This window comes from Myxocyprinus asiaticus, chromosome 21 (genome assembly GCF_019703515.2).
Source record: "Myxocyprinus asiaticus isolate MX2 ecotype Aquarium Trade chromosome 21, UBuf_Myxa_2, whole genome shotgun sequence".
NCBI lineage: Eukaryota > Metazoa > Chordata > Actinopteri > Cypriniformes > Catostomidae > Myxocyprinus > Myxocyprinus asiaticus.
This window is the reverse complement of record NC_059364.1, coordinates 32,701,136-32,728,880: the sequence shown is the minus strand read 5'-3', so window position 1 is coordinate 32,728,880 and position 27,745 is coordinate 32,701,136. Positions and strand designations below refer to the sequence as shown.

Genomic DNA, 27,745 nt, shown 5'->3' with positions numbered 1-27,745 from the left:
TCCTAGAGTCTGGAGGAAGGGTGGAGAAGCTCATAGCCCAAGTTGCTTGAAGTCCAGTGTTAAGTTTCCACAGTCTGTGATGATTTGGGGTGCAATGTCATCTGCTGGTGTTGGTCCATTGTGTTTTTTTGAAAACCAAAGTCACTGCACCCGTTTACCAAGACATTTTGGAGCACTTCATGCTTCCTTCTGATGACCAGCTTTTTAAAGATGCTGATTTCATTTTCCAGCAGGATTTGGCACCTGCCCACACTGCCAAAAGCACCAAAAGTTGGTTAAATGACCATGGTGTTGGTGTGCTTGACTGGCCAGCAAACTCACCAGACCTGAACCCCATAGAGAATCTATGGGGTATTGTCAAGAGGAAAATGAGAAACAAGAGACCAAAAAATGCAGATGAGATGAAGGCCACTGTCAAAGAAACCTGGGCTTTCATACCACCTCAGCAGTGCCACAAACTGATCACCTCCATGCCACGCCGAATTGAGGCAGTAATTAAAGCAAAAGGAGCCCCTACCAAGTATTGAGTACATATACAGTAAATGAACATACTTTCCAGAAGGCCAACAATTCACTAAAAATGTTTTTTTTTTTGGTCTTATGATGTATTCTAATTTTTTGAGATAGTGAATTGGTGGGTTTTTGTTAAATGTGAGCCAAAATCATCACAATTAAAAGAACCAAAGACTTAAACTACTTCAGTCTGTGTGCACTGAATTTATTTAATACACAAGTTTCACAATTTGAGTTGAATTACTGAAATAAATGAACTTTTCCACGACATTCTAATTTATTGAGATGCACCTGTATAATGGTATTTACATAGCAGTCCAAAGTACTTCAAAGAATACAATGGTATTATCATGGTATGTCACAAAACATGGTTTTATCATGGTACATGTCCAAAAACACAGTTTTACCAGTTGCACCATCTCTAAAAACCATTGTAAAACCATCATACTTTGATATATACCATGGTAATAAATGACTGACTTACATATTCATATACAGTACTAAGGTGTTTACATGGAAGTCCATGCTGGTACCTTGCGCAAAAATCATGGGAATATCATTGTTCTTTGATATACACCATTGTACTGAATGATAACCATATTTACTGTATATACCATTGTATTTACATTGTACTCCAAGGTACATCAAGAATACCATGGTATTACCATGGTATATGTCTTAAAAACATGGTTTTACCATAGTATGTGTCAAAAAAACATGGTAATACCATTTTAATTTTTTTTGTAAATGGTGAGTGAACGAGAACAATGTTTTAATATCTACCTGTCACAGACTACAGGGGTGGATTCCACCTGCAGCCGGCGCAGGATCTGGAGAGAGAACGGCAGTTCATAGAAGATCTGGAGCGACAGCGCTTGGCAAGCCTACCAACCGGTCGACTTCCTCCTCCTCGAGCTTTCACTCCCCTTTTGGATGTACCCGTGGACACATACATCACAGACTCACTCCGTCATCGCTCCTTGAGCCCTGCTCGGTCCAGCTGGTCACACTCAGAGTCCCCTCACAGCACAGAGGTTCAGGGACGCTCCCCGCGAAGAAGAGACAACGGTTTTCCCCTGACATCACACCATGACTCTTTATCCAGTAGAGGTGATTCTGTCCCAGAGAGGGGAAGGTCCCCTTATAGGAATGGACATAGAGCGAAAACTGACAAATCTCACAATGGAAAGGAGGTGAAGTATACTGTAATGAGTGCACATCGACGGAGCAGGACACCATTGACCCAGGTGTTTGGGCCCAGCTCATATCAGGACTGGAGAGAACCAATGAATGGACACTCGGACAGCCAAGAAAGCCCACCAGAGAAAGAGGATGAACTGACCACTGTTTCTATTTCCAAGACCAAACAGTCCTTGGGTGAGTAGAGATACTTTGTCCTGGCTCTGTTTGGAAATCTGTCTTATCTCCAAGTGAGCCTACTAAAAATACTTCTTGAATTGAAACCTAGCATGCAGAACTAATGGACTAAAACATGTTAATACAGCTCCAAAAAGCACATAAAGGCAGCATAAAGTAATCCATAAGACTCCGGTGATTTAACCCATGTCTTCAGATCTAATTGGTTTTGGGTGAGAATGGATCAAAATATAACTCCTTTTCACTGTACATCCTGACATTGTAGTCTCTAGGTACGGTCATGGTTTCAAGCTCGATTACACTTCCTAGTGCTTGACGCTTGCGCAGAGTGCTAGATGGCACTAGGAAGTGTAATTGAGCTTGAAATCATGAGTCTCTTTGAAATCATCAAAGAGTCTGCTAATGCCAAGGAGTTGGAATGCCCAAGCTTCTCTTTTTCTATAAATTGGAAGTTTATGGCAAACTAGAAAAAGAACAAAAAGCATGAACAAACTATTATAAAAGCAGTCCATACAATTTGTGCACCTTATTCCAAGTCTTCTGAAGAAATACGATAGATTTGTGTGAGGAACAGACCAAAATTAATCTGTTATCCAGGCCAAATTGGATCCGTTATCCTTTGGCCAGAACTCTCAAATTTCATTCACGCTTGTTTTTAGTTCAAAAATGGCACCTTCAGACATGTTGTGCCAGGTTCGACGATATTGATGGCAAACTCCATTAGTTCTCGCTTGCCAGGTGACTCATTGTGCTGCACAAAATGCAACTGCAAATGAGATTTCAGAGCTACTGCAGAGGAGAACAACCACTTATATTTCTGTATGTTTCTCACTCTAAGTTATCGTATGGCTTCAGAAAACTTGCGCACAAGTGGACTGCTTTGAAGATACTTTGGTGGTGTTTTTCTTGTTGTTTTTTTTTTTGGCAGTACATATGTACTTCCATTTGCATGGAAAAAAGAAGCTCAGATATTCTGCCTAAGATCTAATTTTGTGTTTCATATAAGAAAGAAACTAATATGTTGGAACGACATGGGGGTGAGGACACTGTATGATAACAGAATTTTCATTTTTGTATGAACTATTCCTTTTACAATGGGACATCAATGGATGTTTGCACCTTTTATAATAGTTGTGTTTGAGTCCCTCAATTCAAGTGTCCAAAACTTGATCATCAAGGAAGCAACACACCATATTAAAGGGATAGTTCACCCAAAAATGAAAATTTACTCATAATTTACTCACCCTCATGCCATCCCAGATGTGTAAGACTTTCTTTCTTCTGCTGAACACAAACAAAGATTTTTAGAAAAAATATATCAGCTCTGTAGGTCAATACAATGCAAGTGAATGGTGGCCAGAACTTTGGTAAAAAAGCACATAAAGGCAGAGTAAAAGTAATCCATATGACTCCATTAGTTTAATGATCCCTTCAGAAGCTATATGCTATATGTGTGGGTGAGAAACAGATGAATGTTTAAGTCCTTTATTTACTATAAATTCTCCTCCCTGCCCAGTAGGTGTATAGTGTACAAACAAAGGAAGAATGTGAAAGTGGAGATTTATAGTAAAAAGTACTTAAATATTGATGTTTCTCACCCACACATATATCATATCGCTTCTGAAGGGATCATTAAACCACTAGAGTCATATGGATTACTTTAATGCTGCCTATAAATGCTTCTTTGACCTTCATAGTTCTGGCCACCATTCACTTGTATTGTAAGGACCCACAGAGCTGAAATATTCTTCTAAAATTCTTCATTTGTGTTCAGCAGAAGAAAGAAAGTCATACACATCTTGAATGGCATGAGAGTGAGTAAATAATGAATTTTCATTTTTGGGTGAACTATCCCTTTAAGAACCAAGGGAATGTAAACTTCTGAACAGGATAGTTTGTGAAAATTCAGTTATTATTTTGTTTTGTGAAATATACGTAAATATCTGTAAATCAGTACTAAATGAAAAACAAAATGCAATTTTTATGATCCCTCTTATTTAAAAAAAAAAAAAAAAAAAAAAAAGTATAATATACATTCTAAATATCTCTCCAAAAGAGAAAAAGCAGTTTGATTGATCGTAAGATTTATTTCATGCATGTTACTTTAGAGAGCTGGAACTTTAGGATGGCTTGATGATTTTTTTCTCTTGTTTGTGCAGGTATAAGCATCTCAGGTGGGATAGAGTCAAAGGTGCAGCCAATGGTGAAGATAGAGAAGATCTTTCCAGGAGGAGCAGCCTCCACCAGTGATGTTCTGAAGGTAAATGATCATCCTCATGCTGTTACTCAGCCTCAGCTACAGTATGCAGAGAGAACACAACCAAAACATATGGCAGAGACCCTTACAATAATAACGATCTGCTTCATTCTGAATCTTCTGTGTCAGTGTTAAAGTACATCCGTCATGGTTACCATGATTTTGTGCTTTCTCTGTCTGATATTCAAGAGAATATATTAATTGGATATGTGTTCTTTAGTTTTTTATCCAGGACAACTTAAAGTACATATTTGACCACTGTGGGCTGCCATTTGAATGAATTTATGTTTGTATGATTTTAGTGTTGTCTTAAACAGTAGTTTCAGATCACAATATATAACAATAATGTTGGTAAGACAACCAAGCCTTATTTATTTGATGAATTGTGTGTTTGAGGAGCTAGGGCTGGCAATGATACACTGCTGTAAGCAAACCTGATTCTTACTGTTGATTTGACTTCTGTTTTGGTTACAGCTACCATTCAGTTACATTAGCTTAGCACAGAAGGATTTTTATATTCTTAAGTGGCGCAACTCATTCATTACTGAAGAATTATATTGACCAGGCCAGTTTACTTAGAGTCAACTGCTTTTTATGAATGCTTTCTACACAACCACATATCAACACAAACTGTACTTTCAACATATTTTTATACTGGTCCAGGCTAGTTTATTCTGGTTAGTGTTGGTTTGGTCCTGGTCTTGCTGGTACAGCTGGTTGATCAAGTTAGTCATACTGATTAAGCTAGTTAAGAAGCATGTTGAGGACACCAGGACATCGGCATCACATGCTAGTGACCATCATCCAAAACACAACGTATGCTGAGGACCTGTTAGTGTTTTCACCAGAGGTACACACTTTTATGTTTCACTTTGTCAACATACCAACATGTCCAGGTCCTTCATCTGTACTGACTGAGGCAGAATTAGGTCTAAAGGTCAAAGCAGGTGAGGGCATGATACCTTGCACTGCCAACAGCACATCTGTGACCCTGAAAACAAGGTTAAAACCTTGGGATCCCATGTGTGTATGTGCGCTTGTGTGTACTTCAAGAGAAGAAGTATCCTGTCGATTACAGTATATCAGGTAACAGCACTTCCCTGCCCTGCTCAGAGAGGCTTGTGTTGCTCACACTCAGAAGATCTGGTGTCAGGCTCAAAACCCTACTGTTGCCAAGAACATCCACTCATCTCCTGCCTCCACTAGGGCTTGGTGTGAAAGACTAGTGGGGCTAGTGTGGATATTTACGTTCATATCAAAGACATTCCACTCATATTCACATTCCACTTAATTCATTTGTCGCACCTTGAAGGCACAATCCTTTAGAGAGCAGAGTTTTTCAAACTGGTGGTCCACAAGATATTCTTGGTGTCCTGGTCCGTGAGTTTATTGGCTGATTAAAATATAAACCTAATTATAACTGACAAAAAGGACCAACATTCAGTACATTCACCATCGGGCTACAGCATGTTTTTGCGAAGTCGAGCTACAGTCTTCATCTGTCTGTTCAAGTATACATGACACAATACGCAATCGAATATTTGAAGGAAGTACGTCAGATGAGGAAGTGACGTAGACATTTTCTGGTTGACCTTTTGCGTTCTTCTAGCTTTTTGCCGAATTTTTCCAAAAGTTCGCCGTTCCTTGTTTTTTGTCTGACCATGTATTTAAGCATGTTCAGCTCCTTCAGCTTAAACAACATGAATGCCATGTTCTCATCCTTACAAAAATGTTCATTCTTAGCATTCGCCATTATACCTCTACCTTGTTTGTGTTACATTCGAATTCAGGGTCAAATACACGTTGCGCATCACCGCTGTATTTTTAGAGCATGCGCACAATGCCGAGGCCAATTGTGGTCAGATTAGCGTGTATTAGGGCTGTCAATCGATTAAATGTTTTAATTGAATTAATTACATGATATGCCGATTAATTAATCAAATTAATCGCAATTAATCGCATATATAAATATTTGCTGAGAAAGCCCCTTAAATAACAATAATTCAATATACAGTATAATGATTAAATAATTATAAAATAATAATTCAGATAATTAAAATGCATTACATTATTGTGTAAAACAATAAGACATTACAAAAGGTGGCTTTAAAAGGCAATATGTTGTTTATTTCCATATTATTGAACATAAGCCTATCATTGGCCTCCGGTATACAGCAATAAAAAAAAATTTAATTTGTCAATCTATCCAAGATTGATTTATTATAAGAGCTTTTCTAAGGATGCCTCAATGCAAACATGCTTCAGACGGACGTCTCACTTTTGGAGCATCTCACTTTGGTTGCGTCACGTCATAAACACTGCATTTTCAGGTTGCTGTGTCAAGCTTAATGTGGTTTAAAACTTAGAAAAACTCTTCTTACTTGCACTCCATCCACCTGTGTTTGAACACAAGAATGCGTCCTCATCATCTTCTTCTTCTTTGAGGTTTTACGGCAGTTGGCATCCACAATGTTGCATTACTGCCACCTTCAGTTTTATCAACCCGATCTCATGAAAAAGTCATACATAATTTACGAGTTGGCTATTTCATATGGTCTTGCACGATGTTGTTCGCATAAACTCGTATGACTTCATCTCGTGCAAATTCCCGGATGTCTAATGCGGAAGTAAGCGTGAGTTCCGCACACAAGGCGTTAAGGACATACTTATTAATATTATGCCCTAACCCAAACCCCTTATCTAAACTTAACCAATCAGTAGAGTGTGTAAACATGATAGGAAGCTGTTGTGTGTGACAGAAGTCATTGTTGCGTATTAGATGGAAACGATGTCCAGCGACGTCATTGGCTGTAGTGAAAGTCATAGGAATTCAAACGAGTGCAGTCGCACAATATCATACGAATTAGCCAAATTTAGAAAAGTTGTATGAATCCTGATGATTTCGCTGTGAGAGTGTGTTGGTTTTATTCTTTATTTTGACCTCCTGTTTATCGACCAGTTCCAATCGTTGATGTTTCCTTTCTTCCTGTGTTTTCCCCTCATGGATATTTTCTTTGTTCCTGTGTTTACCCCGTTATTTTGTACTTTGTTTATTTATTTATTATTAAAGTTTGCCGCACTTAGATTCCGCTCTCGTGACCTCCTTCCTACGTTACAGAACAACTAACCGAACCAAAATGGATCTTACGATGTACTTTATTCAGTTAAGCCGAGCAAACTTACCCATCAGCGAATACTCACATCATTTTAGCACTGTTGCCAGACACACTGGTTTTGCTGATTCCCACCTGAAGTCAATCTACCAGATCGGACTCCTAGCTCACAGGTGGAGGGATTTGCTGGAGACAGGAGACTACACTTGGGAGGAATACGTGAGTTTAACATTGGAAACACTCGCTTCAGAGGATCCTCCTCTCTCAATCCTTATCCCGGCTTCCGAGTTTTCCACGCCTTTGTCTGCCCCACACCATGTCACAGCCATGTCTGAGTTTGCTCCAAGCCATTTCACAGCCACGCCTCCATCTGCTCCGTACCCTGTCACAGTCACACCACAGTCGGCTCCACGCCACGTTACAGCCACGCCTGAGTCTGCTCCATGTCACTTCACAATCAATTCTGAATCTGCTCCATGCCAGGTCACAGCCAAGCCTCCCACGGCCCCATCTCCAAGGTAAATGATCCGCCATTGATATTGGCGCGTTGGGCCACAAGAACCCTTCCTCACAAATTATCAGCGCCCATGCCTGCCACGGCCAACGAGCCAACGCCCACGCCTGCCACGGCCAACGAGCCAACACCCACGCCTGCCACGGCCAACGAGCCACTGGCCATGCCTGCCATGGCTAATGAGCCAGAAGCCTCAACCGTCCCGGAGCCAGCGTTGCCAGCCTCGTCTGTCCCGGAGCCAGCGCTGCCAGCCTCGTCCGTCCCGGAGCCAGCATTGCCTACGTTGGTCGTCTGTAGGAGGAGGAGAAAGGCTTCCGTTTCCAAGTCTCTGCCCATGTACATGACCACAGAGGTCGTCTCCGAGTCTCTGCCCATGCACACGACCATGGAGGTCGTTTCCGAGTCTCTGCCCATGCACACGACCACGGAGGTCATCTCAGAGTCTCTGCCCATGTACATGACCACAGAGGTCGTTTCTAAGTCTCTGCCCATGTACACTACCACAGAGGTCGTCATCGAGTCTCTGCCCATGTACACGACCACGGAGGTCGTCTTCGAGTCTCTGCTCATGTACACGACCACAGAGGTCATCTTCGAGTCTCTGCCCATGTACACGACCACGGAGGTCGTTCCCGAGTCTCAGTCCATGCCCACGACCACAGAGGTCGCTCCCGAGACTCTGTCCATGCCCACGACCACAGAGGTTACTCCCGAGACTCTGCTCATGTTCACGACCACAGAGGTCGTTCCCGAGTCGCTGCCAGTGTTTACGACCAAGGAGGTCGTTCCAGAGTCTCTGCCTGTGTTCATGACCACAGAATTCTTACCTGAGTCTCTGTCTACGCCCACAACCACAGAGGTTGTCTTCGAGTCTCTGCCCATGTACATGACCACGGAGGTCGTTCCCGAGACTCTGTCCATGCCCACAACCACAGAGGTTGCTCCCGAGACTCTGCTCATGTACACGACCACAGAGGTTGTCTCCGAGTCTCTGCCCATGTACACGACCACGGAGGTCGTTTCCGAGTCTCAGCCCATGTTCATGACCACGAAGGTCATTTCCGAGTCTCTGCCCATGTACACGACCACGGAGGTCTTCTTTGAGTCTCTGCCCATGTACACGACCACAGAGGTCGTTCCCGAGTCTCTGTCTACGCCCACAACAACAGAGGTCATTCCTGAGTCTCAGTCCATGCCCACGACCACAGAGGTCGTGTCCAAGTCTCAGCCCATGTTCACGACCACAGAGGTCGTTTCCGAGTCTTTGCCCATGTACATGACCACGGAGGTCATTTCCAAGTCTCTGCCCATGTACACAACCACAGAGGTCGTCATCGAGTCTCTGCCCATGTACACGACCACGGAGGTCGTTTCCAAGTCTCTGCCCATGTACACGACCACAGAGGTCATCTTCAAGTCTCTGCCCATGTACACGACCACGGAGGTCGTTCCTGAGACTCTGTCCATGCCCATGACCACAGTGGTCACTCCCGAGACTCTGCTCATGTTCACGACCACAGAGGTCGTTCCCGAGTCGCTGCCAGTGTTTACGACCACGGGGGTCATTCCAGAGTCTCTGCCTGTGTTCATGACCACAGAATTCTTACCTGAGTCTCTGTCTACATCCACAACCACAGAGGTTGTCTTCGAGTCTCTGCCCATGTACACGACCACAGAGGTCGTCATCAAGTCTCTGCCCATGTACACGACCACGGAGGTCTTCTTCGAGTCTCTGCCCATGTACACGACCACAGAGGTCGTTCCCGAGACTCTGTCCATGCCCACGACCACAGAGGTCGCTCCCGAGACTCTGCTCATGTACACGACCACAGAGGTCGTCTCCGAGTCTCTGCCCATGTTCACGACCATGGAGGTTGTTCCAGAGTCTCTGCCTGTGTTCACAACCACAGAATTCGTACCTGAGTTTCTGTCTACACCCACGACCACAGAGGTCGTTCCCGAGTCTCTGTCTACACCCACAACCACAGAGGTCGTTCCTGAGTCTCAGTCCATACCCATGACCACAGAGGTAATTTCCGAGTCTCTGCCCATGTACACGACCATGGAGGTCGTTTCCAAGTCTCTGTCCATGTTCACGACCACAGAGGTCGTTCCCGAGTCTCTGTCTATGCCCACGACCACAGAGGTCATTCCCGAGTCACTCTCGAGACTCTGCTCATGTTCACAACCACTGAGGTCAGCTCTGCCTTCTACGGATTCCCCCTTGAGCCTGTCATGGCTCCGCCTTCCACGGCTCCGTCCCTCGAGCCTCCTACGGCCCCGCATTCCACGGCTCTGTCCCTCGAGCCTCCTATGGCTCCGCCTTCCACAGTTTTGCCCCTTGAGCCTCCCACGGCTCCGCCTTCCATGGCTCCGCCTTCCATGGCTCTGCCTTCCATGGCTTCGCCCCTCTAGCATCCCATGGCTCCGCCTGCCACGGCTCCATCCCTCAAGCCTCCTACGGCTCTGCCTTCCACGGCTTTGCCCCTCGAGCTTCCTACGGCTCCGCCTACCATGGCTCCACCCTCAGAGTCTCTCATGGCTCCAGTCTCTACCCTGTGGTTGCCACCCAGGCCTCCTGACTCTGTTTCAGCCCTGTGGCTGCCAACCGGGCCTCCTTATCTGGTCCCTACCCTGAGGTGGTCTCCTGGCCATCCACCTGATCTGCTCTGGTCTTCTGGGTCTCCTGGCCAACCGCCTGATATACTCTGGTCTCCTGGTTCTTCTGGCTGTCCACCTGATCTGCTCTGGTCTTCTGAGTCTCCTGGTCGTCCGTCTGATCTGCTCTGGTCTCCCTGGTCTCATGGCTGTCTGCCTGATCAGCCCTGGTCTCTTTGGTCTCAAGGCTGTCTTCCTGATCTGCCCTGGTCCCCTTGGTTTCTTGGATGTCTGCCTGATCTGCTCTGGTCTTTGGAGTCTCCTAGCCATCTGCCTGATATACTCTGGTCTCCTGGGTCTTCTGGCCATCCACCTGATCTGCTGTGGTCTTCTGAGTCTCCTGGCCATCCACCTGATCTGCTCTGGTCTCCCTGGTCTCAAGGCTGTCCGCCTGATCTGCTCTGGTTTCCCTGGTCTCATGGCCGTCTACCTGATCTACTCTGGTCTTCTGAGTCTCCTGGTTGTCCGCCTGATCTGCTCTGGTCTCATGGCTGTCCACCTGATCTGCCTTGGTCTCCTTGGTCTCCTGGCCGTCCACCTGATCTGCCCTGGTCTCCTTGGTCTCTCGGCCGTCCGCCTGATCTGATCTGCTCTCCTTGGTCTCTCGGTCATCTGCCCGATCTGCTCTGGTCTCCCTGGTCTTCCGGCCTTTCACCTGGTCCGCTCTGGTCTCTTTGGTCTCCGGCTTCATCTTGGCCCTGCCTCCCTTACCAGCCTTCCTTGGGCGTCAGGAGCCGCCCATTAGAGGGAGGGCTATGTCACAATTCACTGTTGTTTGCCTTGTGTTTTGCCCTTTCATCTGTTCCCCCTGGAATACACTTCCCATAATCCCCTTCCCTGATCACTTCCAGCTGTTCCCTATTGTTCTCACCTGTATGTCATTTATCTCATTTATCCCTGTATATATATTGCCCTGATGTCTATGTAACCTTTGTCAGTTGTTAGATGTATATGTGTTTTGACCTCCTGTTTATTGACCAGTTCCAATCGTTGATGTTTCCTTTGTTCCTGTGTTTTCCCCTCGTGGATGTTTTCTTTGTTCCTGTGTTTACCCCATTATTTTGTACTTTGTTTATTTATTATTTAAGTTTGCTGTGCTTAGATTCCACTCTCGTGACCTCCTTCCTACGTTACACCTACTCTGTTTTGGATGGAGAGTTAATGTCTTTAATTGCGTTATCCCAATGCTGCTGCCATTTTTGATTTACCTTTCTCCACACTATGCTTTTCCCCTCTGATTTTGATCATTTAATATTGATTTCAACAATTTATTTTTTGACTGCTTCCTTTGCCAATTTATCTGTGCTCTCGTTTACAGGATATATGAATGTGCTGGGACCCACATGAATGTGATATTTTTCCCTTGCCTTACTATTCTTGAATTAGCAAACAAGATTTTGTAAAGCAGATTCTGGTGACTTCTGGCTGTACCTGTCATAATGCTTGCAAGGGCCGACACAGAATCACTACATATTAATATATTGCTGCAACTGACCTGTTCAATCCACTCTAATGCCATCAACATGGCAGACAATTCAACAGTATACACATTCAAACAATCAGATGTTCTCTTGTTAAATCCCACTTGGTAGCTAGGCACAACAACTGCAGATCCTGTTGCATCTGTTTGCAGATCCTTTGAACCATCTGTAAAGATCTGAACACTTTCTTTATACTTTCGGTCCCTAAAACTATAATATTCACTGGTTAAATAGGCAGTCTTATTACTGTGTTTAACCTTAAGTAATTCCAGATCTACACACGGATTTTCTAATACCCAGAGAGGTCTAACATGCCACACCACAGTTGCACCAAACTCTTTACCATATACTCCCATATCTTTTGCCATTTGATCTCCTATCCAGACAAAACTGTCTTTTTGTGTCCTCTCTTTCTCCCAAAATGTCTGCAGCACCCTTTTTGTTGGATGGCTATCTTCATACCCCCTTAGGTTGACCCAGTAATTGGCCACCAACTGTTTCCGACATAACCACAATGGTATTTCAACTGCTTCAACTTGGAGTGCAAACACTGGGGAAGTTCTGACTGCTCCTAAACATACTTTTAGAGCCTAATACAGCTTGCTTTATTCTGTTGTCAAGTGTTTCTCTGCTCATTTCATCATTAACCTGACTTTGACACCTATCACTTTCTTCCAGAAATTTTTCCCTGTTACCTTTCTCAAAATTCCATTTCCCACCTGTTCTCACTATTGTCAATGAAGTAGCAATATTTATCTTGCACCAGACTGGGTTAATATTACTCCCTGTAGTTCCTTCTTGATGCATTGTCCAATAACATACTGATGCAATGGTGTTTGATAAAAATGCAACATCAAGCACGGACTCTTTTCCTGTATTAACATCTATTCTTGTGTTACTGACATAATTTACACATACTAAATTCTTCTCATCTAACAACTCTTTTATTACCTGACCATTAATGTCTGTTCTGTCACTCCTCCATAACATGCTGTGTCCATTAAAATCACCACACCACACAATGTTACTACTATTCTGCCCTTCTATCTCCTCTAACTTCTTTAACCCTAGTCTTTTGCATGGGTTATAATAGTTCACAATCACCAACTCTTTCCTTTCAGCCCATACTTTCACTACCACATACTCTTGTTCACTTCCTATACCCAACACTGTACAGTATGCCTTGCTTTACAAAAGTGACACATCCTCCTCCTACCCCGTCTCTCCTATCTCGCCTCACTGCCACATAACCATATAAAACAAATACAAATTAGTTTTTAACCAGGATTCTTGAATATATACAATGTCTGGTTTTTCTCTCCTATTAACTATAAACTGCTTGAAATCTTGTCCATTAGCAATCAGGCTTCTCACATTCCACTGAAGAATTAAAATTATTAGTATTATAAACCCACACATGCTGTCTTTTGACTTGACTGTATCCTGAGTTCATTTACTTCTGTAACGTTGGCTGGCGCTGACAATGCAGACAAGGACGAATGTTTTATTAACAAAAGTGAGATCCAAAAAACCCTAACTACAAATGTGAATAAAACATAAACATAAACATGAACTTGACTTGACATGACTTAAACTTGACTTGACATAAACGTGACATGACATGAACTATCCCACAAAGTTACATAAACACAATACCTGACAATGGACAATGGCAAACATGAGAGTTAAATACTTGGACATGGGAGAACACATGACAAAGATAACCAATGAACACTAAGAACTCTAAACAAGATAACAAGACAATAAACCAATGAAAACAAGACACATGAACATGGAGGGAAACATGAAATCACATGACCAGGGGACCACATGATATGAAACAGGAACTAGATTTTCAAAATAAAAGACATGAAAAACATGAACCAACAGAATAAACATGACAACTTCTTTATTTTAAACCTATCATATCCAAATGGTGCTGTGCCGCTTTCACAATAATCTGAATTCTTTCTGTTTTAGATTTGATCTCATATGTTACATTTATCACTTCTGCAATAAAGGTCACAGTAACAGGGTTCAAATGGGCAAGGAGGAGGCGGGAACTGGCTGAACAATCAAAATAATATTTAATTTAAACAAAAAGACAAACACAAATGCACACACGGCAGCTGCATGTGGCTTTCTCTCTCCCGAACTGCCGCACCCGGCTGCCTTTATCCCTTTCCTTGGCTGATTAGCCCGATTGGGGGCCGGGCGTTTGTAGTCATGGCCCGGCCCTGCCCTCCTCCTTGTCATAGTCACCAATTTCTTCTTCTCTATCCATGCATTCTTCTTATCTTGCTGCTCTTTTTCTATCACATGCTCTGTTTCTTCCTCCCACCTTATTCTGTTTTTTTCTGTCCTGCCAACTTAACTGCCTCAGTTTATGAGACTTTTACCTTCATCGTTATCTGTTGCACCTCCACCTCTTTTTTCAACACTTCACATCCCCAATAAGCTACCCTGTGAATTCCTCCACAATCACAACACTTTGGCTTCACTCCCTCTCCGCATTTCCCATACTCATGTTTCCCACCACACCTACATCCAGCACACTTTGTCTACATGCTCAAACTCCTGACAATTGAAATGCCTCATAGGTTTTGGTGAGTATTCTCTTATAATATATCTTAAAAATCCAAAATATAACTCTTTTCGAAGCACCTTTTCCTCAAATTCTATCAAGACGGATTCAGCCTCCCTTTTCTCTACTCCCCTTGTCATACTTTTTACACTCTTCACTGTACTATTCCTCACCCTCAGGTTCTCCACTAATTCCCTCATATTAACACTGAGGGGAACCCCAGATATCACCCCCTTGCAACCACTGAACCTCTTTTCCCCAACTCTTACAACCCTAGACACTTTGACTTTCCAAGCAATAGTCATCTTCTTTGCCTTCTCCACCTGCACTTCATTATTACATCCTATTAGTAAGTTTCCATCTACTAAAACTCTTGCATGTTTCACTTCCCCAACTTGCCCTCTAATGATTTTTGTTAACTTAAGCAGATCGATTTTCTTTACTCCCCCTTCCCCCTCGAATCTTACCAATACATTCAGCAATTCTACCTTCGGGCTCTTCTCCTCATCCTCTCTTCCCTCACTTTCCGACCCACCTATACTAGATGCCTCTTTTTTCTTCCTCTTACAACTTCGCTTTCATGGCTTTACTTCCTCTCACCCCTCTTCCCATTCACTTTCTCTCCTTCCATCTTCCTCACTAAATTCCATGCTGTTTCTGTCACCAACCATCTCGCTCCCTGCCATCCTGTCTGAGTTTGCAAGGAACAGTGTAAGAATATCGTTCCTGACCTATACAGGCCATCGGTTGGTATTCCTACTAAAAGTTCCCCACAATACCTAATCTTACTATCATCAAGTCGTGATGTCTGTAAATCCACAGTCAGTCAGTGTCGATCTTACAAAACTCTCCATTGATGAGTGACAGTTAGCCATCAAGCTCTCCACTGATCAAACAGGATGTCACACCGAGCATGCGTCCTCATCTAGTGTTGTCACTAGAGTCAAGCAAGACAAAAGCTGTGTCCCAGACGACACACTTTACACTATGCACTTACTAAATATACTATGCACTCAGCCATGTAGTGTATGAATTTTCAAAGTGTAGTATCATCCCAAATGGAACACTTAGTTTCAAGCGCACATGATGTGTTGCCGCTAGCTTTAGCATGTTAGCCAACCTCAGTTCAACACTTGTATCTTAAACAATGTACATATTCACACAGCTTGGGGTGATGGTAAAGCATTCAACTCACATTTGTAAGATGCTGTATCCACTGAAGTTTCTCTAGCTGCTACATTCTTCATTATTTACAACTGTTTTGTCAGACCAACAGTGCAGTCAGGTAACTCTGCCCCTTCCGCTATGTACGGCAAGCCTGTGTGCATGAAGTGCCCAACTGAGATTATTTAGCAGAAATGGGCCACTTCTATTAAAATGAATGGGAGAAAATGGAATGCTCAACCAAGGAGCTCTGAGCACCCAACGGTCAACAGATATAGAAAGAAAGTCCCGCCTTACAGTTAAAAGAGCATTTTCAGTGTTAACATACTACTTGCACTACTTACACAACAAAATGGCATAGAATAGGGAAAAAAGTGTGCAGTTTGGGACGCACCTTAAGTGTTTGTTTTGTTCCTCTGTACAGCTGCGCATTGCCTATACAGCTGGAGTTTCGCTTACTGCCCCTTGCTGAAAACAGGTGGTACTTTAAGCTTTAAGATATTATAAGCAAACTATAGATTTGGCAAGTCGTTTAGGACATCTACTTTGTGCATGACACAAGTAATTTTTCCAACAATTGTTTACAGACAGATTGTCTCACTTTTAATTGACTATATCACAATTCCAGTGGGTCAGAAGTTTACATACACTAAGTTAACTGTGCCTTTAAGTAACTTGGAAAATTCCAGATAATGATGTTTAGCCTTTAGGCAATTAGCCAATTAGCTTCTGATAGGCTAATTGGAGTCAATTGGAGGTGTACCTGTGGATGTATTTTAAGCAAACTCAGTGCCTCTTTGCTTGACATCATGGCAAAATCTAAAGAAATCAGCCAAGACCTCAGAAAATAAATCGTGGACCTCCACAAGTTTGGTTCATCCTTGGGAGCAATTTCCAAATGCCTGAAGGTACCACATTCATCTGTACAAACAATAGTATGCAAGTATAATCGCCATGGGACCATGCAGCCTTCATACCGCTTAGGAAGGAGACACATTCTGTCATCTAGAGATGAACGTAGTTTGGTGCGAAAAGTGCGAATCAATCCCAGAACAACAGCAAAGGACCTCGTGAAGATGCTGGAGGAAACAGGTAGACAAGTATCTTTATCCACAGTAAAACGAGTCCTATATTGACATAAACTTAAAGGCTGCTCAACAAGGAAGAAGCCAGACTACAGTTTGCAAGTGCAAATGGGGACAAAGATCTTACTTTTTGGAGAAATGTCCTCTGTTCTGATGAAAATGTTTTTACCTGTTTGGCCATAATGACCATCATTATGTTTGGAGGAATAAGGGTGAGGCTTGCAAGCCGAAGAACCCTATCCCAACCGTGAAGCATGGGGGTGGCAGCATCATGATGTGGGGGTGCTTTGCTGCAGGAGGGACTGGTGCACTTCACAGAATAGATGGCATCATGAGGAAGGAAAATTATGTGGATATATTGAAGCAACATCTCAAGACATCAGCTAGGAAGTTAAAGCTCAGTCGCAAATGGGTCTTCCAAATGGACAATGACCCCAAGCATACCTCCAAAGATGTGGCAAAATAGCTTAAGAACAACAAAGTCAAGGTATTGGACTTCAATCTGATAAAAAATTTGTGGGAAGAACTGAAAAAGCATGTGCGAACAAGGAGGCCTACAAACCTGACTCCAGATTTTCCAGCAAATTAATGTGAGAAGCTTGTGGAAGGCTACCCAAAATGTTTGACCCAAGTTAAACAATTTAAAGGCAATGCTACCAAATACTAACAAAGTGTATGTAAACTTCTGACCCACTGGGAATATGATGAAAGGAATAAAAGCTGAAATAAGTAATTCTCTCTACTATTATTCTGACATTTCACATTCTTAAAATAGTAAAGTGATCCTAACTGACCTAAGATAGGGAATATTTTCTACGACTAAATGTCAGGAATTGTGAAAAACTGAGTTTAAATGTATTTGGCTAAGGTGTATGTAAACTTCTGACTTCAAATGTATGTGTCAGTATACATTAGGCTCAGTTAAGTTCATTAGCTAAAATAAGTAAATGTGAGGGGACTAGAGCAAAACATAAGTCTTTAAATCAGTAAAATTATGGATTGCTAGCTCAAGACAGGATAAGTGAAAAAAAGTTTTACTGTTTTTACTGTTGAAGTGGTCTGCCACCTGAAAAAGTTTGAAAAACACTGCTTTAGAGGCCATTCAGAATGGCTATCTTCACTGTGCTTTGCAGATTAACTGACACTCAGAGGAAGTGTGGAGTGCCCTGTTGACACACTTCCTATTCCTATTGTCTTACTGACAAGTGCATTATCAGAACAGCAAGTGTGCTCCAGTGGCATGGAGGTCAGGTTCCTATCACACATTGTGTGCAGTCACATCACTCTCTTATCAACAGTTTTTGACATGCATAGCAGAAGGAGGTCAGGTCATGTGTTTGGGCTCCATAGAGTCTGCTTATTTGGCTCGTATGCAGAAATAAGTCCAGCACCGTCCTTTTGATCTTGAGAGTCTGAGGTGTAATTTATTTTTGCACTAGTGCCTTATTTCTTAAATCTGTTCAAGAGCAGCCCTTTATTTACTTTTCTCTCTCCTTGCCCTCTTTCTCTGTTCTTTTGGCTTTTGATGGTGAAAACCAGGAAGCAGTTGCATTCACATAATCAATGATGAGTGTAATTAGAAGGTTGCATTTTCTCTCTAAGATTACATTTTTATTCCACTGAGGGTTAGGTTTAGGGTTGTAGTTTGGTTTAGGGAGTATGATTAATAAAATATTCATTCCTGTTGACTGTATTAGATCATTTACAACTAAAAACAACTTGCTTTTGGTGCCACTATGTGGACATTTCAACTGAACCTCACACAGGCTCATGCGTTCAGCAACACTTCCAGCTTTGGCCACAGAGGGGACAGTGGTTCCAATTTTGGTACACACAGACCAACTTCAGCTGAAGTAAGTTCAACCTACAACCGCCAAATTTACGATGAGCCACACGTCACTTCCTGTTCCGGTTGCTACCGGCACACTGCACAAGTCTGTTTGTAGCTTGCTAGCCTGCTTAGCAATGCTTATTCTTATACGTTCATCATTTTATCCTTTGCCATTTTACCGTGTGCTTAGTTTTTTTCCGCTTTTCTACTGTTTCAACTGCATGTATTTTACCTCGCGCACCCGTTTTATCTCTTTTCTTTTTTTTCCCGCTTGTCCACATCTCCCGTCTCAACCGCGTGCATTCGTTTTCTCCTCTGTGTTTCAAACCTCTGCTAATCAGGAACCACATCGAACCACATCGATCTCATACTCTCGCCGCTCAAGAACAACCATAACAACAACAACAAACAATTGCGGTAAGTCATGGCATCTGCTCATGTTATTTCTTCCTGCATTGCATGCCACATGTTTACTATAGCTTCTTCTGTCAGCAGTGGGGGATTTACATGTGATAAATGTAAGGAATTAGTCAGGCTGATGGAGAAAGTTAATGAGTTAGAGGCACGCATCCAAACACTAGTGGAGGTCAGTGAGAAAGAAAAGCTGGTAGATACTGTTTCGGATGCGGATAGTACAGCAAGCAACACACACATTTTGGTTCCGGCTATAGAGCCCCCGCAGCAGGGCGTTTGGGTGATGTCTTGGCGGCATACTCGCTCAGCAAAGCGACACCACTATCCTGTTCCTGTTAGGATTTCCAATCAATTCTCCCCACTCAGTGATGCACCCACTGAGAATCATGTTGAAAGAGCCCTAGTAATAGGTGATTCTATTGTAAGGAATGTGGAAATAGAGACTCCAGCCACTATTGTTAAATGCATTTCGGGGGCCCAGGCGTCTGACATCAGATCAAATTTACAAGTACTGGCTAATGCTAAACATAGATTTTCTAAAATTGTTATTCTTGTCGGCACTAACAATGTCCGGCTTCACCAGTCGGTGATCACTAATGATAATGTTAAAGAGGTGTGTGAACTTGTAAAAAACGATGTCAGACACTGTAATATGCTCTGGCCCCCTCTCTGCTCATTGTGGTGATGAACAGTTTAGGTCTAGACTAAAGACTCATCTATTTATCCAGGCATACACCTAATTTATCCATCAACTCACAATTAGGCTGCTTTAGTTAGGTCTGCCGGAACCAGAAACATTTCTCAGAAACATTTTTCATTATCTATAACTCTGCAATAAATTGAATGGCATCTACCCTAATATTATTCTATTTGTTTCCCTGTTTCAACCTCTGGATTCATATCCCGAGGTTACCAGAGCCGGCCAGATCCAACTTCATTCCTGCTTGGTGTCAGACTCCACTGCTACATGTCTCTGAGTGATGACGACAAACTACAGCTGGTGCTAGCCAGACATCACTTCAGTCTTTTACGATGGACTTCAGAGGATGAACTGATGCCAACTCCAACTGTAAGACATCGGATACTTCATATGCCACTGCCTGAACCTTGGACTTAGGATGGACCCCACCAAACCTCACCAAAATGACCTGCAGGTTGAACTGCGATAACACCTCATTGATCTCTGCCTGCATCACCTTTGTCTATTGATGGACTACACTCTTGAAATGGAATACATAGACTATCAATTAATTGCCAACAAAAGCCTTCATCAGCCAACTAACAAAGGACAATGCATCTACATTATCTGAACTTCTGCAGTTAATCCAGGATGGACATCAAAGACATTAGTCATTAATCTTACAGTTCATACAAAATCTTTGTTTAAACACTGGCCCTTAACACTTACTTAGTTTACTAATTTTAAACCATGACTTGCACTGCACACAAATAACTAATATTTGCATTATATTCATGCTGTTTAGCCAGAGGGGAACTGGCCCCCAAAGTGAGCCTGGTTTCTCCCAAGGTAATTTTTTTAACATCTTATGGTGTTCCTTGCCGCACCAGCCCAGGAACTGGACCACAAACCATGTAGGTGGAGAAGGGCTAAATTATATTCTTATCCCTCATTGTGGTTTGGGTCTCTCCTTCACTATTTGTCTATGTTTTTATTTTGTTGTTGTTGCCTATTCCCTATCTGTCACTCACTCGATGTTGTGTCGATGTAGTGACAATAGGGGTCGCCCTTGGGAGCCCCAAACACCTCTGATCTTTGAGAAAAGGCCAATGGGAATTGGTGAGTGGAATTTCCATGCTACTCCCCCAGCCGCTCTGCCAGGTAACCCCCCACGGACCTCCCATTCCCCAGCACGCTCATTCGCCCCAATCAAGTTCTGGGATGAGACCACCGGCTCGTCTCAGGGCGAGTTTGCGGTCTCATTCGGGGCTCATGAAGAGGATGAGCTGTCGATCGCAGCATCGGAGAGCGGGCTGGTCCAGTCTGATGCCGAGGACTCGACTGGGCTCCCTCCTTCGGGTGCGGTCGCCCAGTCGCAGGCTGACGCTGAGCTGGCGGCCATGCTTGCCTGGACCCTGAACCCTCACGGCTTGACAATTGGTTCCTGGTCTCGGAGCGCCACTCACGGCCACACCCCGCCCCGGTCCCTTTCTTCCCGGAGGTGCACGAGGAGCTCACGAGGTCGTGGCGGGCACCTTTCACTGCCCGAACCCTGAGCTCCTCCGCTCTCACTACCCTCGATGGTGGGGCTGCCAGGGGGTACTCGGCGATTCCCCAGTGGATAAGGTGATTCCCCAGTTGCCCACTGGGTCATTGATGCCATCGCTTTGGCATATCACGCCCAGGGCGTGCTGCCTCTCTTGGGGCTACGAGCACACTCTACCAGGAGTGTGGCAGCCTCCTGGGCCCTGACCAATGGCGCCTCTTTAGCAGACATCTATAGAGCAGCGGGCTGGGAAACACCTAATACCTTCGCGAGGTTCTAAAATCTCTGGGTTGAGCCGGTTTTGTCTCGTGTGTTGTCAGGTACGAACAGGTAAGTTTGCGGGACAACTGGCCGGGTGTATCGCTTGCGTATAGTGCCTTTCCCCTCCTGGAGGGGGAGACATGCGCTTTTTACCCCCCAGCCGTGTTCATGAGGTCGTGGACCCTGGATGTCCTTCCTCCTTAGCCCTGTGGCAGGCGAGTTCGTGGAGAAATTCGATGCCGGCCCAGTACGTGTGCTAATAGGCCCTGTACTGGGTTAGGTGCTCCACATGTGCTGGTTGCCTATATGTAACCCCGTGTGATGTATCTTCCGCGAGATGGTTTCCCCGTTGGTAAACCCGCGTCTTCCTTGGGCAGAGTCCCCCTCTGCCACCAGTCGCTGTGTTTGTAGAGCTCCATCCCCTCTGGGTTGGACCTACCACGGGGACTTCTCCACATGCGACACTGCCGACAAGACTCGATAAGACCATGTGATGTATTTCCACGCATTTGCCTCCCCTTCGGACAAGGTGTGATCTCCGCAGTGTCTTCCCCTTGGGAAAGGATACCCCCCCGACGCAGACACTTATCAGCTCCTCAGCACAAAACCTGAATGAGTGGTTGCGAGCCAGCTCCTTTTATACCTGTATGTCCGGGGGAGTGGCATGCAAATTCCACTTGCCAATTCCCACTGGCCTTTTCTCAAAGATCAGAGGTGTTTGGGGCTCCCAAGGGAGACCCCTAGCGTCACTACATCGACACAATGTCTCGTTCCCTCCATCAGAGAACGGAGGTTACGAAAGTAACCAGGACGTTTTATCGCCTGCCAGGAAAATTATGTAAGTATGATGGCTTAGAGAAGCAAAAGCACCTCTCCTCAAGCCACACAATTTGAGGTATCATTCATGTGTAAATGCCACTTTGCAAGCACCGCTAATATGACCACCATTGAGTGAACACTTAAAAGGTGTATTTCAATGCAGCTCTTGGAGAGTGCTAAACACTTTGATATGTACTTTACCCTGGGTCATCTTTTTTCTTTTTTTCTCTCTGCCTTTACACACACACGCACACACTACATCATAATAAAGTGTACTATCACCTGATAAATGACTTGTCTTCTAGAGCCATAGAATGCTTAGGTGATTTGTTTTTGGTCAAAAAGGCAGATGACATGAAAAAAGATTGATGATGTCCCTGTGGCCTCCTTAATGTAAGTCCTATTAGAAACAGGGATGTCAGTCTAAACTAATCTCAGGCCCTAAATGGCCATAAAGGGTGACTAAGTTGCATTTTGTTGAATGCTTTGAACTGCTCTTTATAATGCCTGTTAAGTACCTCTTGTAATCTACTCTCAGATTTAACACATCCAAATATTTCCAAACTCTTGACATTGCTGTAACCAGGTGATATGCTGGCTGGATAAGAAGGTGATATGCTGGCTGACTGGGATTAAAGGATGAATTTAGTATATATATATATATATATATATATATATATATATATATATATATATATATATATATGTAAAGACAACTGTCAAAAAGTCAGATTAATTTCCCCAAAAAGTGTTGACAACATATATTATTATTTTTTTTATTTTTTTTCCCCCGACCAGCCCGACACAGCAATATTTCGATAACTATCTCTTTAAGATCTAGGTTTATTTCAAGAGGAACATTGCAATATTTTGTTGTTTCCTATGGGTTCTCTAGCTCTAATGTCTCTATAAGGGGACAGTACTGTTTGTTCTGATTGACCGATGGAGCAGAAGAAACATGAACACAGATCCTGACCGCTTAGGATGGGTGTTGTGAGTTTACTAGACAGGTGCATCCGTGTCAGACATTGTGACGAGGAAATGTGCCTACTTTGAACTAATACTGCTACTTTGTTAGCTCAGCTGCACTTTGTATATTTTTCTTGGGCAGAAAATAAATAGTTCCAAAGACAGTGTCTTGCATCTGTGTAAGTGTATGTATTTATAACCTTTAGGTTATCCACACCTTCATGATGCTTGTGTAAATGGGCCCTGCTCACTCTGATTCAACAATTTCCCTCAATAAGTAACCAAATTTACACTAATAGTGGTGTTAGAGATAGGAGAATGAATTTAGATAAGATAAACCTTTTTTTTTTTTTTTACCTGATAGACACATCTGCTCTTTTGGTCTGCCTTATGGTTACAACCAGAGAGTATCATGGAGAAAAACAACCATTTCTGAAGTAATAAGGTGATATCATCCACTGGCAGAGCAGCTCTCTGTTTTTCTCTCTGACACACACACACACACACACACACACACACACACACACACACTGTCTGAAGCAGGCTGGATGAGGTCATTCACAGGTATTAAAGAGAGAGAACAGAGGAAATGAGTGGCATCCTTTGCCTGCATCTGCTTTTTCCTTCCATTCAGATGTTGCATGCCTGTCTGTGCTTTGCCAGAAATATACAGGGATGTGTCAGGAAAAGAGACATCTGCATTAAAAGTGCTCCACCTGAACTTTTCTAGAAAAGTTAACTACGAATGAATTGCACACACTGTCTGTGTTGTTCTAGTAAGCTGTTTTGCAAGGTATAATGCAAATCAAATTGTTATAAATGCAATTTGCAATTCCGCAATTTCGTTGCAAGATCTTGCAGGTTAGTTCTAAGTGCTAGGTTGTGGAGGATGCTGCAGAATCTCGTGATGTGGCATACTTCACTGGGACTTAACAGCTTTGGTCCTCCACTAAAATGCAGGCAACTGAAATGGCTTTTTAACCTTATAAAGCCGCACATATCATATTTGATACACGATTTTCTAAAGCCTCTAGTCTATCATCAACATGATCAATGCTCAAAAAACCTGTTGTATGCAATGTACTAGATGTCTACTGCCTCCTGGTGAAAGTTTCCATATTCTTCTGGAAGTAATTTCCAAAATGGCCACCTTCCTATTGTGATGCATGTGGCTGAGTTCGGAATGGCATACTACACATACTACTCTTAATACTTCTGCCATAAATGTCTAAGGCAGAAATAGTAAGAGTAGTATGGTAGTATGCCATTCTGAACTCGGCCTGTGTCTTTTTGCTGTGAAAATGTTGCTGATTTTGATAAAGTAACAATAACGTTTATATTGTTAATGATATTTCAAAATTAGTGTTTACTGATTGAAGCAAATTATGCTTGCTTAAAATTTCATTCATTTTTTTTTTTTTTTATAGAAAATTCACATTGAAATGTATGTATCAACAATGATACAATAGACTTTTGAGGTATATCTCTCAATCCTCATTCCATTCTTGCCCACCACAAAAAAAATAAATTAAAAAAAAAAAAAAAAAAAAACAGAGCTTTGAAAATACTGAAATATAATTTTTATGTTATATTTAAAGTATAAACTGATATTTGTATTTCTTGTTATATATGCAGCCTGTTTAGTCTTTTTAAAGATGATGTCATGTTACTATAACCTCCTGAAACAACAATTTCGCTTTTTTTTTTTTTTTCTTCAATATAGTGTTTGGTGCATTAAAAAACATATAATAATAATTGTTTTATTTTATTTTATTCATATTTGATTTAATGTGCTGAATTGTAATGTCATACATTTCTATAGACAAAGGAGAGGAAGTTGTCATGGCAAACTCCCAAACATTTGGTATCTCTGAAAGCCCAGGGTGTCCTCTTAAAATGCCCCAAGATTTACTGCTGTGGCATGCATGGGCTAAGATAAACTTAAATAACAAAAGTCCTATACAAAAATGCATTGCTGGGTCTCAGGAGGATAATGACCTTTAAAGCCTGATCAAATATGATAAAAAATAAAAATAAAAATAAAAAATCACATATTCAAAAAACAATTATTATTATTATTATTTTAGATTTTGTTAACAGGTTCAAAAAACAGCTCCATTTAAAAAAAGAATAATAATTCTGACAGTCAGGCTTTATAGGGTTAAAATAATTTTAGCATAATATGATGAATTTCTGCTGCCATTATCAATAGAAAATGTACTCAAAAATTAATTTTTACTCATCCCTCCTTTTCTTTTTAAAAAGCAAAAATCGAGGTTACAGCAAGGCACTTACAATGGAAGTGAATGGGGCCAATTTTTGGATGGTTTAAAGGCAGAAATGTAAAGATTATAATTTTATAAAACTTAAATTACATTAATTCTTCTGTTAAAACTCATATATTATTTGAGCTGTAAAGTTGTTTAAATTGTCATTTTTACAGTCATTTTAGGGTTTGTTTACATTACATCATCATGGCAATGAAGTTGTAAAATTGGCTATAACTTTACACAGAAAAGGTTAGTAAGTGATTTTATCACACTAAAATCATGTTAACACACATATTGTAATGTCTTGTGGCTATACTTTTAAAATAGTGAGTATTTTAACATTTACGGATTGGTCCCATTCATTTCCATTGTAAGTTCCACTGTAACCCATATCTTTACTTTTTTTAAAGAAAAGGAGGGACAAATAATTATTTATATATATATATATATATATATATATATATATATATATATATATATATATATATATATATATATATATTGTGGTAATCAATATTGTGCCACAAATGCTGTTGATTGAGCTTAACTTGTACTGGACCCAGAATATTCCTTTAAACAAAATGCAATTTACCGGCAACTTTCCATAGGCGGTAATAACACAACATTAATTGCACTAGGCAAATCGCGCGACAACGACTTAATTTAAATACAGCACAGTGCTATTTCATCGCATTTAGCACCAGGTTACACTTGATTGTTGGTGGTTAGTGAACAAGATTCCCAAGAACACTAAGGCCCCATTTAAACCTTACATTAACATGCGTTTTCGGTGATCGGATCGCTATTGTATCACTGAAACCACATTCGGAGCTGGCCAGGAATAGATTCTGACCGAATTCAAAGAAGGTGTAAATGCAAATGCATTTTCCTTATCCAGATACAACTACGTAAGTTAGGGGTTCACTGATTGATCGGCCAGCGATCGAAATCAGCCGATATTCGTCTTAAATCTGTGATCTGCGATCATGCCTAGAATCAGGGCCGATCTTTTTTGCAGCACGCAGGGAATCACATATACACCGCTTCTCTAATGATAGAGCACTTTCTCAGCCCTTGATTTGTGACAGAGTGGCCTTTGGAGGATGAATTGTTGGCAATTCTAAGCATTCATGAATGTAAACTTTCAGACATGATGTAATTCACATGAATATGCCATTTTGTTTGTAAATATATAAGAATTACACGTGTATGAATATTAAGTAGCCCATTTTCTAGGGTCATTACAGTAGTTATTCTGACTTGTTGCACAGTGAGGATAAAGGGGCTGCTAACGGGTATAAAAACTAATTAAACAACAAATAAACATGCGTATACAAATCGTCTTGGTTACTGATGTAACCTCTGTTCCCTGATGGAGGGAAGGAGATGTTGTGTCAATGTAGTGACACTAGGGGTTTGATCTTGAGAGCCCCAATCACCTTTGCTTAAAATAGAAAAGGCCAATGAGAATTGGCGAGTGGAATTTGCATGCCACTCTCCTCCCCGGACATACGCGTATAAAAGGAGATGGCGTGCACCACTCATTCAGATTTATGCTGAGGAGCCGATAGAGAGTCCCGGCCATGTCAGCGGCCGGTTCAGCGCCACGGCAGGAGGGACACAATGTCTCGTTCCCTCAATCAGGGAACAGAGGTTACATCAGTAACCAAGACATTCCCTGTCTGTCACTTACTCAACGTTGTGTCGAGGGGTTCGTATAGGAAATGCCACAGGTGCTGAACTGTGTCACGAGGTACAGAAGAGTGGACACGGGCAAGCTGCTGCGTGCCACGCAGTGAGCACTCAACCATGTCGTGACCTTCCAGCGAGTTAGGAAAGGCATCTCCCTAGTCCCGTTAAGGGGGGAGGAGGCACTTACCCAAGTAGGCTACCGGTGGTGCCTTTCCTGATTTGCTGTTAAGCAATTTCCCATCGAGCACTTTCTAGAATAGCGCTGGGGAAGTGCTCTTCCCTCTCCAGGAAGGAGAGCACTAAGGAGACCACACCCTACTGGAGGAGGTTAACATGTGGAGAATACCTCACATGGACTTACCAACGGGGAAGTTCACATATGGAATGATACCACCGGAAGACCCTATCTACAGCCACAGTGGCCGAGGCAGAGAAAGCTCTGGTGAGGGGAAACACAGGGTTCACTTAAGGGGAAACCGAATAGTGGAAACTCATCATACGGGATTACCAAGGGGGAA

At 42.5% G+C, this 27,745-nt stretch overlaps 1 protein-coding gene across 1 annotated transcript in view; it reads left to right on the top strand.

The window, feature by feature from the left end:
* Positions 1–27,745, top strand: part of LOC127412474 (PDZ domain-containing protein 7-like) — a 60,278-nt gene that overhangs the window by 22,922 nt on the left and 9,611 nt on the right. The window contains 2 exon segments of the mRNA XM_051648865.1: positions 1,306–1,890; positions 4,050–4,150. Of these exon segments, the coding sequence (XP_051504825.1) occupies positions 1,306–1,890; positions 4,050–4,150 (686 nt within the window).